The 18,914-nt window shown below is 42.2% G+C and overlaps 1 protein-coding gene across 2 annotated transcripts; it reads right to left on the bottom strand.

Annotated features, from left to right (window-relative positions):
* Positions 1-6,294: 6,294 nt before the first annotated feature.
* On the bottom strand, positions 6,295-9,946 carry LOC117890053 (ubiquitin-conjugating enzyme E2 N). Of its 2 annotated transcripts, XM_034794697.1 has the most exons (3): positions 9,766-9,946; positions 7,577-8,175; positions 6,295-6,912 (listed from the first exon to the last, which is right to left on the bottom strand). In XM_034794697.1, exon 2 carries the CDS (start codon positions 8,059-8,061, stop codon positions 7,606-7,608), a length of 456 nt encoding a protein of 151 aa, XP_034650588.1. In that variant the 5' UTR covers positions 8,062-8,175; positions 9,766-9,946; the 3' UTR covers positions 6,295-6,912; positions 7,577-7,605. The 2 variants fall into 2 exon arrangements, with proteins under 2 accessions (XP_034650588.1, XP_034650579.1); XM_034794688.1 differs by lacking the exon at positions 6,295-6,912 and having other exon boundaries at positions 7,426-8,175; positions 9,510-9,944.
* Positions 9,947-18,914: the final 8,968 nt, after the last annotated feature.

Genomic DNA, 18,914 nt, shown 5'->3' with positions numbered 1-18,914 from the left:
AGGTGGTATGTACATATGTATCGTATTCCACTTCAATTGATCTTTGAATATGTGATGGCAAACAGTCAAGTAAACAATATAGCAAAATGTTGTGGATGTATTTGGCAAAAGCAATATAGAAAGAAGGTCCACAAGGTCCATGGTTAGCACTCTCTCTCCATCTCTCTCTCTCTCTCTCTCTCTCTCTGTCTCTCTGACTCTTTCGCTGTGTGTTCAAAACCGAAATAAATAATTGATGAAACTGCAAAGCGCACGTAGGGATTTCCAGAGTCCTCCAACAACTTCACAGCAGCCACTCGAACTCCCTTTTTGCTGCAGCACACACTCTCTCCTCTCCTCTCCCCATCTAGCTCCCCCTCCTCCGTCTAAGCCCCAACTGTTCTCCTTTCTCGGTTCTCTATTTCTCTGTTTTTGCTGTTACTCCAGCTACAGCTGTTTTTCAAAAAGCAAAAACCATCTCTTTGGCCTACGGACGCATGATGTTGTGCCCCTGCCATGTGCACTGTGCATACATATGAGTACATACACATAGTGGGTTTGCGATAGAGGGGGGGGATAGTGTACATATGTTGTACGTATATACATATATATATATTCATGTGTACGTGCGCACTTATCGATTTTCTGCTTGAAAAACGTTAAGCGAAATGCGCCCAAAGCGACGTTCTCGGTTAAGTTTGGTCCGGCCGGAGCCCAGGACAGGGACTAGGACTAGGACCAAAACCGCCATAACTACACACACACACACACACACAATACATATATGCCACATACACCCATGGACAAAGGGTTGCCAGGGCCACATTTGAGGGCAACATTCGAATGTTCTCCCCCCTCCAACCAACACACCACCCGCCGTCTGAGTGCATGGCTTTCTCTGTGTGTGTGTGCGTGTGTGTGTGTAGGACGGGGGTCACAGTTGGCTACAATAGGCGTGTTTCGTAGGCGGTCTTCCTTTTCGTCCACTTCTTGGACCTCTTCTCGTCATCGTCAAAGTCAATGGACGACCGCATGCCACTGCCAACAAGGAATACAAAAAAATTTATATTTTATATTATATAATATAAAAAAAAATATAAAAAAATGGGCAAACAAATATTTTTTTTAAACCTTTTGGCCGTGTTACAAATAATCAGCTAAACCTTTCCAAAAAAATCAACAAACAAAAATTCATTTGGAAAATCATTTGGAAAATCAGTTTTCAAACACTTTAACTTTCAACCTTGAGTAGGTAAATCCTAGACATAATTAATTATTCAAAATTAAATTAAATAAATGCCATCTGGGAATCTAAAACTCTGTGTAAAGACCCAACGAAAGTTAACCAACAAAAAAGAAATGTATCAAATATCCTACAATTAAAGTGCGAGTAGATATAAGCCCAATAGGAGAGTGATGTGTGTTTTGTTAACTTAATTCCCGGCAAGCTTTCCATAGGCCACGCACATCACATATGAATCTCGGAGTGCAGGGCAGGGCAGCGCCATGACGAGTTGGATAAATGGGTAGATGCAGAGTGAAGGAGTGTAAGAGTCCAGCCAATGGATATATATGTACATACAAAAATATGTATTTAAAGACATATAAACATATGGATATAACTATAAAAACACGTGTGCCCCAATCACAGTGCGTTTCAGCAGTGTAACGCTCAGAGCGTAACTCCCCAAATGTTAAATATTAAATAAAATATTCTATTTTTAAATGAAAATAAAGTGAAACTAAAAATAATTTCCTTTAACTAAAATATAGCTACCAGTAAAATTGTCAAATAGATTTAAGAAAGGAAAAATTAAATTAAATTAAGTGCCAGAATAAATATGGAAAACTTATTTAAAATATTCAAATATTTAATATTAGTCTGAAGTAAATTTTCTTTTAAATATTATTCACTTTTAAATCAATTGTATTGATCTTAACTTTTTTTGTTTAATTAAATCGTCGCAGGGATGATCGGATCTTGATCGCAGCTACGTTGCCGCATTGATCAATTGATCTTAGCTTAATAATACGAACTATTTAATTCAAGGCGTAACAATAATTTCTCTATTCTCTAAATAAATATTTCCCGAGCGAATAAAGTTGCGGAATAAATTCAAAATTTGGTTTACCAAAACAAAAAATACATAGGGGCAAAACAAACAAATCTGCATGAGTATTTACTGTATACATATACTAATTGTACGCACTGTCCTAACTATCAGTATGAAACGGCGTTGTCCTGTGCGTTGCATGTGTGGCACCCCACTCAAAGAAACGGACAGACAGAGAGAAGGATCTACACATCCCAAGACCCAAGTTGCATGAACTTCATTTTACTTCGCATTTCGAGGCTTGGATCTGAGTACGGTGTGGGCTGGTGTGTGTGTGTGAGTGTGTGTAGCGCCTATCCAAAAGCGAGTCAAAACAAAACACCAAAAATGGGCGAGGGGAATGACAGCAGAGGAGAATGTAGTAATAGACGAGGAAGAATGAAACGCAGTGCAGAGCACACACACACACACACACACACACACACACATGGTGGGGGTTGGAGGTTAGAGACGAGGGACACGCAGGACACCCAATGGCCACACACAAACACCGAAACCGACACCGACAGAGGAGGCGGCCAAGCCCAAAGGCCCGGCTGGGAAGCCGCCATTTTACTGCGTCCTGCACACACACACACACACATATAGGAAACCCTCAAACCACCCACACACAGCCCTCTCCCCGCCACCACTTTGTGCACATTTGTGCTGCAGGTGCGCCACTCTATGTGGAGAGAGACTGAGAGAGAGAGAGAGAGAGAGACTGAGAGAGAGAGACGGACAAAGGACGAAGGAGCTAGAGTTGATTGCGAGCGAAGCAGAAATTTCCGACCTATCGCATGCAGTATCCTCGTTGCGTTTTCCCCACACCCTGCCACCAAAAACCACTCCCCCCCCCTGCCCCTCTGATGCATGCGTGTGTGTAAAACCTAAGCCCACCCAAACTCCACATCAAAAACTCCCCCGCAAAACCCAACCTTAACAAATAGAGACAGCGAAGCGAGCGACAGAAAGCGAGAGAGAGACAGAGCCCAGGACTCATCCTGTCCGAGCCTGCTTTTTAGTTTTCTTCTTTCTATTTTTTTTTTTGGTGGTTCTTGGGGGTTGGGGGATTTTGGGCATTCCTTGACTCGTACTCGGACTCTGGTGTGCGATATCAATTAAGGATACAGCTCACTGTGCGGCCCTCGTCCTTTGGCTTGGCTCTGTCTCTCTATCTCTATCTCTCTGCTCCGATTTCTCGCTATTTTGGAGGATTTTTTGGTAGCGATAGGCAGACCAGGGTCCAGCACACACACACACACACACCCCCAGTCCCTGCCACCGACAAAACTTTGTTCAATGCTGCAATGGACAGGACAGCAGAGCATCAGAGCACCAGAGCACACAGGACAGCAGCGTGGGAGCAAGCGAGAGCGCTGGAGTTGCATGTGCGTGTGCGTCATGTGTGCATTGGTATGTGTATGTGTGTGTGTGTGTGGGTGGTGGGGGTTCGGGGTTCGGGGTGCATTGGTAGATGGGGCCCTAATGGAAATTGGTTTTATGCATGTTGGCTTTTGTTTATTTTTACAATTTTGATGATGTTTTGCTGAATGCGATGCGAGTGGCATCCAGCCCAGAGCCCAGAGAGCTCCCAACCCGCCACAGAAACCAACTCAAAAAAAATAAACAACAAAAAAAAGCACACACATAGCCCGAATGGACATGTCTCTAGGCTGCTTCTGCCTCTCTTTTACTCTTACTCGGCAAACTGCGCTGTCTCCCTCTGTGTGTGTGTGTGTGTGTTGGGGCTTTTTCCTTTTTGGGTGTTGACTGTACTTCCGGACATTGCATTACATTACGTACTTGTTTTGCTCTCCCCCCATCTGGACCCTGCGTGGCTGTGCATTTCTTCTCTTTTTTGGAGCCCATTTCGATTAGCCATGAAACACACACACAAAATGGCGATTTCGGCAGTGAGCCAGATGTAAATTTAAGGCCTTTTGGTGTGGACTGTACCTGAGATAGCCGTCAAGTAATATGAATAGACAAACAACAAATAAGGACTCGAAGTTCCAGCTATTTAAATATCTTAAATTAGTTCCTAAAGTTCCACAAAATACCCCAAAAGGGAGTATATAAATTTGTTCAAGGATATGTCGCCACATAGAAAAAACGCATATAGGATACACTCAAAAGCTCATTGCTCTAGTAAGCCAGGTGTTAAAAGAGCCAAAATAATTGCTTTATTAGTTCTGGCTGTAAAAATAATCCAATTGGTGCTTAGAAAAATATTTTATTATTTCTAATTGAACCAAATTGTTCTTAATTCGTTTCTTTATTTTGAGTAATTTTAATTAATTTTTGGACACATTTCTTGTAATTATTATTTTGTAATACGTTAAAGTTTTTCCTTTATTCATATATTTTCTGATATTCAAATTATTTCTATTTCTGCTGCTATGGATATCTGGAACCTTCAAATATTCTATGTAGGAACATCCAAGCCGTTACTTTACCTTTGTAGAGAGAGAGAGAGCGAGAGATCTGCCAATACTCATCCTTCTATGGCTGTCTGACTGTAGAGGAATCAGGTGTCTAGGCGACCATTTATCCGGGTATATTCCATGCTAAAAAATAAACTAGAAATTCGCTCTGTAGCACACACACACAAAAAGCGCATGCAAAAGGCTCAGGTAAAAGGCAAAATGAGAGTTGGCCAGTAAATGGAAAGGTAGAAACAAGCAGTGTAAAAGAGACACACACACACGCACGCACACAGTTGATAGTTGGTTTCGGGGGGAGGCTAAGAGTGGAGGAATTGTAACGATTAATAGCCATAGTTATGGCCGTGGCCAAGCCCCGAGCACCCGACAGGGCCTGCACCAACACCCAACCCGACCGTCACACGGCCTCGCCTTTGTCTGCCGATAAAAAATAACCCCCCAACACACATCGCACTTTGCATATGCGTTTTAGCATGTGCCTGCCAATGCACCCACTCACATTTTCCGGAAAAACAAAATCGACACAGACACAGCAGTGGAAGAGAAAGGAAAATAGCAACAAAAAAAAATAATAAACTAAGAACACAAAGCATGCAAAAAATATTCTTTTAGGTTCGACATTTGACTGCCCAGAGTCCTACGTCCTGTGCCCCATGTCCTATGTGTCCAGGGGCCTCAATCTACCAGAATCTGAGTATATACATTTGTACGTATATATCCCATATACACATATGGACAGTGCAAGCATCCAATCAGAGGCGGGACAAAGGTTTCGGTTTCAGTTTTTGGGGGGTGTGGCCAATACACACATGCATAGACAAAAAAAAAAGGATTCGCAAAAAAGAGGACACACATTTTTTTACATCACCCCCCCTGAGAGCTGCACAGCGCCGTGGTGTAAGCGTGGACATGGACATGGACCACCGGGCAAGGGTTATGCACATCCCAAAAGCCGCATATCCACCCACATATCGAAGGGACCCAAATGATTGAAGAGGGCAGGGCAAAAACAATTTTCCAGAATTTTGTCACATTTTTTTTGCAAATATTTGAGAGCGAACCAACAAAAGGTTTGTTAATTGGAAACATTTTGTAGACAATTTTTGATTATTTTCGAAAGTCTAAATAGAGTTAATGATAGAGTTTATTACTTCTAAAAAAAGAGTAGATACCTACTCGTAATTGATCTAAGGTTGCCAAGACGCCGATGTATGTATCCTCAGATATACATATGAACAGTCTCTGCCACTTGGCTAACTTGAGGAAAGGCTTCCCCAATCAGCAAGAAAAATATTTACATAAAGAAAAGGATGCAGACATCTAAATCCAGAATCAAGGACCTTGAAGAGCAGAGTAATTTCACCAACATAAATAATAACATGTCCGTCCAAGTGGTGCAGTGGAGCAAGTGAATCAATCGAACGCCAGAACAGGATTTATCAAGAAGCAACTAAATAAAGACGAAAAGCCATTGATGACCGTCCATCTGCAACAAAGATCCACTGAGGCGGCAACCTGAAGCCATAACCCCTGAAAATCAAATTTTAAGTTTACATATTCATTTTTTTTTTTTAATTTTTTATTAATTTTTTCGTTTTTCATTTTTGTGTTTATTTCTTATTTGTCTTAGAAAAAAAAAAAAAAAAAAAAATTATTTCTTCAAATCCGAAAAAAAAAACATTTTGCTTTTGCGATTTCCTCATGGGTTTGATTTGTGTTTGCGTTCTATTTATTCGTAATTTTTGTATGCTTTTGTTTTTGTTTATATTTTGTTTGGTGGAAAAAATGTATTAATTACTGTACATAATTTTTTCATTGAGAACTGCTCTTGAAACGTTCACAAATTCAAGCCACTACGTTAGTTTTTTGTTTATCTTTTCTTTTTTTTGTATAAATATATATTGTATGTATTTATTTATGAATTTTTATCGATTTTTTTGTGATTTTGTTGTTGGTTTTTTTTTCAAAAATTACTAATAGCTTTAAGGCTTCTTGTTTGGTTAAAAAAGTGTTCAAGTAAAATCATCTGCTTATCAAAGGGGACTCAGACACAACCCAGGCAAAGCTCAAGGGTCAAACCATAATTGATCGAAATGGAACGAAATTAAAATTAAGTAAATTTGGTCAAAGGAACTGTTAAAAATTAAAAAAATTGAAGCTTAACACATAAATGTTTTTTTTTTTCAATCTAATTTCATCATAAAAAAAGTTCAAAATAATTTAACGCCTGCACTCAGACCTCATAAATTAAAACTAAAATTGAAAACTTGATCAAGTTAAGCTGTCAAATCGATGCTCAAAGAAACATTCGGATCGATATATCCACAGAATAATCGATGAAAACAAAAATAAAAAAAAACAACTTTCCATTTCTGGCACACGTTGACGTTGCCCCCGCCATCGAAAGCTCCGATTTACGCTCGTCTCTAAGGGTTAATGTTGTGTGTGTTTATTCAGTTGCGATTACTATACAAATACAAACATATGTATAGCGATATATATGCATATATTTAGATGCCGGGAGGGGCGCTTTGAAAGCCCCGAACCCCCCAACGGACCCCATAAGAATTGATTGAAATCAAATCAAATTGAAATCAATGGGTATTTCGGATACATGTATTGTGTGGTATATAATTTTATAACGAATAGTTCCCACTCTTTCTCTTTCTCTCTCTCCCTCTCTGTCTGTATGTCCACCTTCTACAGCTTACTGAGTTCTCTTCGATATTTGCCATGTTCTACGTAACACCTTCTGTTCATCCATCATTCGTACTGATCATGCCCCGGATCTTGATCGCTTAAGTTTAGAGGAGGAAACAATAAATGAGTTATCCCGCCCGAGACAGAAAAAAAAAATATTATTTATAACGCATTCATTTCTTATTTTTTATGGTTTCTTTCGTGTGTTTCTTTAGAGTTTTAATATATGCTTATGCATTGTGTTTCCCCACCCGCCCTACAACTCCAGTCGCTGTCCCTGTCACGCACCCATCGCAAAGATCATCCTTCCATTCTGTGTCATCTCGTGTTTCCAGTTCGTCCTCCTTCGTTCAAGGCTATGATAAGGCGCCGGCGATGACATGGATTCAGTCTTCGACAGCATACTTCTGGGTCCACTCGCGGGCATTGCGTATGGCCTCCGCCTCATTGACCTTCCAGAGTTCGGCCACATCGTTCGCCAGGGGATCATCGGGATTGGGTGCACTGAGCAGAGCCTGAATCGACAACAGGATCGTGCGAATCTGCAGCGCTGGACTCCACTTGTCCTTGAGCACATCCAAGCAGATGCGACCCAAGCGATCGATATTGGGATGATAGATTTTCGTTATGAAGCGCACCTTTGGTGCCGACATCGGATAGTCCTCGGGCAGAAAGAGTTCCAGCTTGAAGACGCCACCCTCGAAGGGAGAGTCATTGGGTCCGGTGACGATCACATGGAAATAGCGAGCATTGTTCTCATCGGGAATGGCATTAATCCCAGGCACCGGCTCCTGCATCAGGCGCTGTGTCTCCTTGATTATACGGCGTGGCAGACTCGACATTTTCTCTTCTGCTTTCCTTCAACTTTTTCCAGCTTCTTCTAGGTGGCTTCCTTCTGCTAGGCTGCGTCTCTGATACTCACCTTCCTTAAAGATGTGCTCCTCTGTGTGTGTGTTCTGCAAAAGGTACAATCAAAAGTAGAGACGAAAATTGTTTGAGATACGTGAATACAAATACATTTTCTTGTTGCTGCAATGAAAATATGTTCAAGGACGCAGCTTGTTGGTGGTGGCTGGTGGCTTGTTTGTGTGTTGTGTGGGTTTATGGGTGGTAATGGTGGTGGTGGCAGAGGGCTTTCCAGCTTTCACTTTCCTCCAAGCAAGTTGAAACTTTTGCTGTGCTGCAAAAGTTGATAGAATTTTGCATGCCCCACAAAGATTACACTCTAGTGATTGTGTTTTTACAGTGTACTTTTACAGTTTTTATTATAATTTATTACTTATTACAACACTTAATCCAAGGGCATCTTTTTTTAACAGGTTCCAGATCTACTTGATCGTTGGTGTTCGATAGGAGGTTACCACTAAAACCCGATAACTGTCAGACTTGGCGCGTTTGAGCCAATTATACGCTTTTATGTTGGTCTAACAATTTCTACAAGAAAGCCCCATAAAAGTGTAATCTTAGCCATAAACCTGTTTTTTGTTGCACAGTGTAATCGGTCGGTCACACTGCCCATATGACGCACAATGGCACAGACAGACGGAAGACGCGACAGGCGAACGCGCGCACGCCCCACTGTGTGCATGCGGAATATGGCCGGTTGTCATGAGTGGTGCGCAGAGGGGTGCCTCGCACGTCATGGAGAGGGGGGCCGTGTGTTTGGGCAAGAAGCGGGGCGGGGAAATTTCCAGAAGGAAATGCACCAAATTGTACAAAATCTAACCAATTTTTGCAACACTTAAGAACCATGTGTGTGTGTGTGCATGGATGGAGAGTGCGGCTCTTTGTTGTATTAAAATTTATTGATTTCTTTTTGGGTGACACACGCATATTGGGCACACTCATACACCGACATACGGGCGCGCGCGACAGAAACCCAAGCATGGTCTTTGTGGGGGGGTGTGCAGGTGCTGCGGTTGAGGTGAAATGTGCCGCAGTGGCATGCCACAAAATCAATAATATTACCAATTTAGCTAAACACCTAATACGAATTTTAACACTAGAATGAACCATATTTTTCGCCTAGCAGAACGCACGCAACTCTCTCGCACACACACACACACATACACACGCACACATGGCCTGAGGCAGAGACGCGCACAAAATATGCAGGAACAAAAGAAGACAAAGAAAGAGAGCAGCAATTTTGCAGGAAAATAAAGATTTTTGAAAATTAATTAGGCACAAAAACAACCTCGAAAATAAGCAACGCAATACCATTTTTCGTATGCAAAACCTGTACGCACACACACACACTCACGCCAGCATAGAGAACACACAAACACACCTTTGGGCAGATTTGTTAAGCCGCTGTCGGTTTTAATCAACTTTATTTAGCAAATTTTTGCGTAAAATGCGCGTTTACTCTGCTTGCCGCCACCTCCAACACGTTGCCCACGTTCTGCTTTATGTTTTTTTGCACTTTGACACTGAATTTCGTTGTTTTAGAGAGAAAAACAATGATTTTTCTCTATAATGGTGGGATTTGAAAGAGAAACAAGAAAAAAAAAAGAACGGGGGTTGAACAAAAGTTGCACACTCACAGGGTTCTCGAGATACGTTTTCTTGCCAACAATAAGCTTGGTCGATTTAGACGGCCTTTTTGGTCAATTTGGTTAATATTTCTTTTTGTTTCTGGCAGCTAGCTCCACCACAAAAAATTATGAATGTCGAACACACTTGAAAAAAAATTGTAGACGTTGCTGCTGTGTGCGCGTATGCGTGTGACTAATCTTTGCATGTGTTGTATGCGTGTGAGCGGCAATGTCAGTGGCGCAGAGTTACCAGCATACCAGTAGGGAGCAAAGTGAAAATGTATCGGGTGTTTCTACCAATATTTATGGACAAAAAAGGTTAAACTGTATTTTTCACACAAAGCGTTTGAATTATAGTTTCTATTTATGGCATTTTATTAAATATTCCTATGTACTTTTATATGTTGTCCATGTAAACAAACGGAATATCTTGACAGCCCTATTGCCAAGCGGCTGTCAAATGTGCGGCGAATTCATAGCATTCAGCTTTCCGACACGATGCAAGACGCTGTTTTGTGCACAGCAGCTTTTCGTTTGGCAGTCGGCTCTTTTGCAAAACCGCGCGCGAAAAATAACTGAAGTGAAATTAAATGAAGTGTTTGAGTGAGAGTGTTATCAAGTGTTAATTAATCTATTATGTTATAATTTCGTATGGAAAACCGATGCAAGTTCGCAATGGTAAGTTTTTCTCCAAAATGTTCCGTTCTGCAAACAGCAATACACATATGTATGTACATGGCCAAATGCATGTGTAACTCTCCCAGCCGAATCGCCGTCTTGCACTCAAATCTATATTGGGGCTACAATTAAAGGATTTCTTACATGTTTTTGGAGCTAGGAAGCTGTTTCCCCTCGGTTTCACCCACTTTCATTATATTTCCTATCGGCAGAGTCAAGTAACCAGAGACACATTGGCGGGCTCGTTGGGCCAGAGCGCGAACTAACGTACATATGTACGTAGTTATGTGTGTGTTCATGTGAACATATGTATGTATGCACATACGGGCATGATACACAAAAAACAAACAAAAACGAAGGTCCCCTCTGTTTGGTCAATTTAAAATTTGACACCAACACCGAAACAAAACCAACGAACAAAAAAAATACCAACAAATTGTCAATCTTGTGTAATCAACATTTATGCGTTTTAAATGCCATACCGGTATTGGGCAGTGTGACAGGGAGAGAAGAGGCTGGTCATAAGCGCACACACATACTCATATCAGCATAGCACACACATCACGCTCACATGCGGACATGCACATATTTGCCTGCAATGCCCAATTGGACGCACAAGAAGCAGCAGAAAAACGGCAAAAAACTATACAAAAAAACAAAAACAAAAATACCAACAGGCCATTGAGACAGGCGGCTTATCTTGCCTCTCGCTCTGGTGCTCGCCTGCACCACACACCGCTGCTGCCTATTTGCAATGCAATCGAGCGAGCGCACGACGACGACGACGACGACGACGACGTCGGCGCGTCCGCTGCGCGCACAAATACGAATGATAAATAGCTGCGTGTGTGTGTGTAGTGTGTGTGGTTGTTGCTGTTTCTTTTTATCTCACTTCACTAACACACACACAGCGAAGTCGTGCGGCGCGTGCACATTGAAAAAGGGCAACAGCAACAACAAGTCGAGGCAGCCATATGCATTCACACACATATATACATACATATGTACGATCTGTTTTTAGGCTGTGGGGCAACAACTGTAAAGTAAACCCAACCCACAAGGCCCATTGCTCGGATCCAAGCGTGAGCGAGAGGGATAAACGTGATATAGTGAGAGTGAGAGCGAACAACTTGACTCTCCGCTGCGGCTGCGGCTGCTGCTGCTGCTGCTGCAACTGCGCTGCCGCCTGTTCACGCAGATATCGATACGTGACTGTGCGTTTGTGTGTGTTTGTAGGGGTTGCGCGATAGTGTAGGAGGGTGCATCAGAAAAAATAAAGGAGGAGGGGGTTTGCTGGTGGCTGCGACCTTTACTTGCTCTTGAGATGCAGCTGTTAAACGGAATTCGTTTTACTTACTTACTACGGAAGACAGCTGATCATTTGAAGAGAGAGGGGGGCGGGTGTCACTGTGGGGTAAGGCAGGAACGCATGTGATGCAGGTAGTTCAAACATTGCTCTACTTTTGAATCAATGTCGTTTCCCATTTCTGTTTTTCCTCAACAAAGCTTTGATATTTCTTAGATGGTTCAGATACATATGTACATACATACATATGTACATATATTGAGTTTATTTAATAAACCAACTTAAAAAAAAATAAAATTAATACAGAACGGCTCTTCTCCACCCAAATCTAGATAATCTGGAGATTTCAATGAGTTTCAAGGTACTTTTTGGAGTATCTAATATAAAATTAGTATTTTTCAAAGGAGCTGCGTCAGTTGGTTGTTAAAAGGTTTCAGGGAGTCAACATTTATGGCTCCCGTGAATCTTTCTGGTAATCGCGGCTAATAGGCATTGTCCGGAATAAGCAAATAATTTCCCAATAAAATGGTTTCCTAGATGTGCACCCTAGAAGGTGCCACAACAGAACTGCCATGAAAATGAATCCACCCTCGTGCTCGTAGGCAATGTCTGCTGTCTACGCCATGTTTTTACTATGGGAGGAGGACCATTCGTAGTCGTTTGCTATGGAAAAACAATAGCGGATAATAATGGAAACCCTATACATTTTTACAAATATGAAAAGTGCCATTTAAATATGTGGGAATGGTTGGCACTTGGAGATTTATTATGTTACGGCACTCCTCAGGTCCGCTGTTTTGCAATTACTGCTTTCAGCTGGAGCGTGGATGATAGATTTCCGATAGATCACACACTTGCGTCTAAATTAATTAAATTTTCATTTTTATATCTATTGCAGCTGCAGCCAAAAGGATTTCCGACAAGAGCAAACAGCTCTTCAAACCCTGTAAATATGTGCGTCAATTGTGAGTAGAATAAGTTTATAAATGAATTTAAATAAAGCCAAACCACTTCCCTGCAGGTGTGGAGATGGGGTTTCGATTTGGAATACTTCTTTTGGTGGAAACTTTGGATTGCAACCACGGGAGTCTCTCGCGCATGCGCACATCATGCTGAAACAACCATCGGCAAGGGAAATATGTAAGTCAATATGTATGTACATAAGTTCCCATTATGATAATGGTGTAGGAGGATAAGATTACTCGCACATCCACAATATATTTAAAATGTCTTTGAACCTAAATCAAATATGGAAATATTTAACTATTTTTAAATTATTAATTTATTTCATAAATAGTTTGAAAGGTATTCCCATTCCCCACTTCCCGTTTCACACCTTGTGCCGTGCAACCCTTTAATTTATTCTTGCAACAATTATCGGCAACCAATCCGCAGAATGTTGCCCAGCCGCATGTTGCCAAAGGAAAGCAACATCAGTTGAGGCGGCAGCATGCACACAAAACAAATTCACTCTGCTCTTTCTCTCTCTTTGACCCGCCAGCAACTCCCGAGTGCATCTCAAGAGAGTGTGTGGCTCGCTCTCGCCGCTCTCTTTCTCTTTTGCCCTTAGACCCAAAACGCAACGAACAAAACGAGCAAAACAAAAAATGCAAAAATAAAAACAAAAAAAATGTTGTTTTCCTTCATTCTTTTTTGTTTTTTGTTTTTGTTGCCTGCCGATGGGCAAGGGATTTCGGTGGGTGGTGGGTGATGGGGGCCACAGGGTTAGACGCACGCAAAAACTGAAACGAATATATAAAAACCAAGCGTCAGAGCGGTGACGATAGGTTGTAGGACATGAGAGGGTGTGAGAAAGGCGGCAAGTGGGCAGAAAGTGTCCGTTAGTCATTAGGCGGCGTCAGCGTTAACAGCAGCGTCAGCAAAGCTGTTAAGCTGATTGTACCGACTGTTATCCTGCTGTTATCGCTTCTGTAGTAAATATGTTAAGGCTCTGTTCAAGCTGATGTTAATTCTGCTTTTGAGGCATTTGAAGATCCTGTCAAAGATCCTGTTACCACAAAAACTACTGTTAAAAGTTTTCTAAAAATATGTTAAACGTATGTTAATGGGGATCAGCATTAACATGAGCTGGCTGCAACAAATGTTAGCTGTAAAAAGGTTAGTTGATCTAAGTATAGCAATATTTTGCTGCTGTAATTTATATGTTAATCCTCCTGGCATTGTGTCTGTTAGTTCTCCTGCAGCTGCTCCCTCTGTTAAGCTCTCTGTGACTGTTACTGTTACTGTTATTTTCATTACATCACTGATCCTTTTGATCCGTAACGGAACTCTCTCCTGTCGTAATTCCTACAGCTATATTTGCTGTTATTTTGCTCTCATGTCGCACGCTTTTGGGTGCAACAGACTTGGCCTCGTCTGGTGGGTGGTCTTGGGGCTGGAAGAACGCTTGGTGGGCGGCTGAAAGGAACAAAGGAAACGAAACCCTTGGCAACGCAGGCCAACAAAAAAGAAGAAGCAGACACACAAAAATATCAAGAAGAAGACAGACGAGCAGCACAAGAAGGAGACGAAGAAGGCGACGAGGACGAAGCCGAAACGAAGGAAAGCCGAACCAAGGTAGGACAACAAAGGGTGTGCGGTTGGGTGCTGGTCGTTGTGGGCCTGTGTGGTGTGTGGGTGGAAAATTGCGTCCTGTCGGCCGCTTTTCGGTCAGAGAGGGGGGTGCTGTGATTGGGGGCTGCAGCACCATAGGCTGTGTCTGTGTGTGTGTGTGGTGCGGCGTGTGGAGGCGCCACCGAAGTTGTTGTTTGTTGTCGCCTTTTTTTTATTTTTTTGGAGTCAATGTCTGGGTTTTTCTCTCTCCCTCTCTCTCTCTCTGTCTCTCGCTCAGTCTATGACTGTGTGTGTGTGTGGCGACTGCGTGCAGACAGTGGCAAAGTCCTAGACCGCCACATCCTTACCCCTTATCCTCGGAATGCGTTTTGTTTTGGGCCAAGTGCCTCATGCCGCATGCTGTTTGGCGAACGCGACGGGAGGGTACGGGAGCGGGTACGGCTGTGCGGAGGTTGGCGTAGAGTCGTCGCATTTTCGATTTTATTGAGCAAACAACGAATTTTCAAATAAAAACAAAAACCACGATAAAAGTGAAGCAACCAAAAAAACAAAACAAAACTGAACTAAACTGAACTGAACTAAAAAATAAGACTGGTAGGAGGGTAGGGGGAGCAATGTTTGGGCAGCATTTTGATAGAATAATCGTGAAATTTACAGCGGCCCTTAAACGCGATCCAGCAATGGCTCGCAAACAAAACCCTGTAAGGCACAGAGACTCTCAAACTGGCAAGAAACACCAGTGGCTCTCAAACATGGAGAGAAAGGTTCCAGCTTGAGGGTTTTCGAGAATGGGATGCGCTGTTAAAAAGCTTTTCTCTGCCGATCAGCTGGTGGCTCTCCAGTGCTGCTCAAACCATGAGACACACAGCTAAGGGTTGCTCAAAGCGCAGGAAAAGAGAGAAGCTTTTATGAATAGCTTTAACATTGCAGCCTAGAAACGGGCTTTGTGCAGATCAAGCCGTGTCCAGTGGAGCAGAAACTGTAGGAACAGTTTTAAAATCGAGCAGCTGTCAGAGGTAGCAGGTTCAAGGAGCTTTTACTGTTGGTTAGCCCTTCAACCTTAAGCAGACAAATTGTGTCAAAGTAAAATAAATAATAGTCGATCGTTTGTACCCTGCAAGTACTCAAAATAAAGTTTACTTAATAAACTGACTAAATGTAGTGAGCTAAAGATTGCAGTTGATCTGAATTCAGACTCACGTTTGATGGATCCCAAATTAGCAAATGTAGCACAAATTCTCCCTTCATAGTTTTCTCTTCTGCATTGCGCTCCCCCCCCTATGCGTTCATCTTCTCCCCTTCTCTTTTTGTTCTGCCTATTTTAATTTGAGTATAATTTTGTTTTACTTCTATTTCCATGTGTGCGAAATCTTCTTCTCCCCCAAAATCGTTTCTTCGTTTTTTTGCATTTTTTGTATTTTTGCAAACTTTTTTTCACACGCACAAACACACAGAGAGAGAGAGAGAGTGGCGGATCTCATTGAGTGTATGATGGCGATGGAAGGGGGGGCTGGCTGGCAACTAAAAAAGAGCGCACGCTGCCGGGAGAGAGTAAGCGACGCAGGTGTATTGGTATGCGTATGTAGGTGTGTGGGAGAGCGCTCGCCGCTGATAAAATTCGCAAACAAAAGAGAATTCGCAAAAACAGTTTAAGAATTCGCAAACGGGCTCTCCTCTCTCACTCACTCGCTCTCTTTGTGTGCGCTTCTGCATGTCTGTGTGTCATTGCGTGGCGCTTTTTTGGTGCTGCTGGTGCGGTCGCAACATGTTGCTGGCAACATCTTTAGTGTGTGTTGGCTGTGGAGGATCTACCTCTCTCACTCCCACTGGGACACTACACTACACTCACTCTCGCTCTCTCTCTCTCTCCCTCTCTCGGTGAGGTCTCCCTGTCTCTGTCTGGCTTTGACCAATGCAACTTTTGCACTACTCCCTCGTTGCCTCTCGCTCTCACTCCAAGATTGACTGCCCGGGTGTGTGTGTGTGCTGACCCCCCCTTGCGAACCTCCACACCTTTTGCTGCTGCTGCTCCCTCTCTTTACTTCTTTTGATTCTTTTTTTTTGCATTTGCCAATTCTCACTCTGTGGCTCTGTGCCTCTGTGTCTGTGCCTCCGTGTGTGTGTGTGTGTGTTTGATTTGGTTTTTTGGCTGGCTTTTGTTTGGAGCGCAGTGGACGCTGACGGCTCTGCCACTGTCTCAGCCTCTGCTCTGCCACTGACTGGACTCTCTGCCTTGACGCTCTCCAGAGCGTCTCTGCCAGCGTCTCTGCCATCGCACCGCACTGTCCGTTGTTGTCGTTGTTGCCCGCCACAGTCGTCCGTCAGTGGGTCTATTCATTCGGTTGTATCGCTTGCTCCTCGTCTCGTCGTCGCCTGCTCTGTGAGTGCCTAGTGCCAGCCCACCCTTCACCCACACAAAAATTAAAATTGAATCGACCAAAAATTCGCAAAATAAATCCCCTCCCCAGACCCAAAAAACGTTAAAAACGCGCCAAAAAAATATTACAAAAATTATCAATAATTTTCTACATTTGTGTGACATTTTTTTCAAGTTAAAATGAAACGAAAAACTTGCATAGATAACCCAAAAATATACGAAAAACTAAAAAAAAAAAAAATTCTAAATATATAAACGGAATATTTTTGAAATTGCCAAAATAAGCAACATTTTTATTTGTTGAAAAAGCAGCTCAAACACGTTGCTAAAATTCATGCAAAAAAAGTTTGCCAAATAAAATGATTGTAGAAAATTTCTCTTTGGAAAGATCGTTCTGTGATGGTGGGAGGAGGTGTGGGGGGATCACTCTCTCCTCACTCTCTCGCGGTGGTTCATTTTTTTCTGAGCTTTTTCTTCATAGTTTCTCTCAGTTATTGCCCCTTTTGCAATCGTGAAATTACAATTTAAAAGCGTACCTAATTTTTCTTTATTTTTTGCGGCATTTGTGCATAAAAGAAAATGTCTATTACAATTTGTAAGAATAGAGAACTCTATAGCCTGTAAAAAAAAACCCTTGGACATTTCAGTGGATTATTTTGGGCTAGCTGCCACGTGACTCCAAGTCAGGCTCTTTCATTCCAACGGATTTTCGGCTAATCTAATTCTAAATATTTAAATGCAGATTGGTTTAAATATTGTTTTTGCCCTGGGCATGTGTGCGCGATTTTCCTAAGTTTCCCGTGGATTAGCTGACATTCTTGGTTTCACTTTCAGCCATTTCAGTCAATTTCTATTTCTTTTATAGAAATTTAACCTTCATCTACAAAGAACCATACTCTAAAATACTACAAAAAAAAAGATCTGAAAATTTCCATTCAAAAAGCTGCTCATAAATCCCTTGGAAATTGCCTCAAAAATCTTGGGAAATTCCCAAGAAAAAGTCCTTTTCGGAAATGATCTTGAAAATGTAATTTTTTGGTTGAGTGATTTTTTGGCAGAAGAGTGCCGCCCGCCATTGCCATTTCTCTCCAAAAATGTTTGTGCCGCTCTCTCTCTCTCTCAGGCCTATTGCAGTGCAGTCGCCGTCAAAGTCAGCGTTGTCGTGCGCCTCGACTGCGCTGCCATCAATGCGTTTGTGCGCTTTGAGCTTTTCCACTCAACTTTTGAGCGGAGTTTGGCTGGCGGCTTCTTCTTTTTGTATTTTGTAGGTTTTTTTTTTGCATTCTGCGTGGCTCTCTTTGCGTTGTATGCGGTGTGTGTGTGTGAGCCTGTCGCGCTGTCGCTGTTGGCGTCGCGCCTCCTGGGCCAAAAAATGAATCGCCGCGTCGCTGCCGCCGCCACTGCCACTGCCACTGCCATAGTGCCGCGCGCTGCGGTCCGGCAACGTAAACGTATCGAAAACGTATTGAATCATAACAGATCCGCACGTTGTCGCGCACGTACGCAGCCCGCGGAAGAAGCATCCTCTATCTCTCTCTCTGACGGCTGACAATACGGCAACAAAACAACATCTCAAGACAACAATTTTTTACAACACACACACACACACACAAACTCCTTCGGCACACACTCCAAACAACCAACAACAAAAAACAACAACAAATTTCACCAATCAACAAATTTCACCAGGCGCGAAGCAGGGATTTTTTTGTTCTGTCAAAAATTTCCCTCATTGGAATGCAAGTTTTTACTTGAAAAAAAAGAAGAAAAAAGTAATTAAACAAAAATCCTTAAAAAATAAAACACATCGCGGCGCGTAAAAGTACTTCAAACTATATTTTTTTGTCGTGTTTTTCATAGTTTTTTTTTCAGTAAAGAATATTATTTTTGAGCACACGAAAGAAAGGCAAAGTGTGCGTGAAAAATAGCCTGCAAAATTGTATTTAAAGAATGGCTACAAAATATTCAAAAAGTGCAAACAACCAAAAACATACACAGAAAAAACTGATTAAAACTCTAGAAAAAGCTCTGGAAAAGTCTAGAAGATTGCTTTAAAATAAAAAGGAGTTTCTGGTAATTGAATATTATTGGAATATCTTACGGATCCTTAAGGATGAGTAGGGCACTCTTATTTGGGTTAGAATTGTGTTCAAAAGAATCCTGTTTCTGTGCTCCAGAAGAGCGAAACAATTTGAGTGAATGAAGAATGGAGTGGAGTGGAGT

Source organism: Drosophila subobscura, chromosome A, assembly GCF_008121235.1.
Source record: "Drosophila subobscura isolate 14011-0131.10 chromosome A, UCBerk_Dsub_1.0, whole genome shotgun sequence".
Classification (NCBI taxonomy): domain Eukaryota; kingdom Metazoa; phylum Arthropoda; class Insecta; order Diptera; family Drosophilidae; genus Drosophila; species Drosophila subobscura.
The sequence above is the reverse complement of the archived record's forward strand: the minus strand, read 5'-3'. Positions and strand labels throughout refer to the sequence as shown.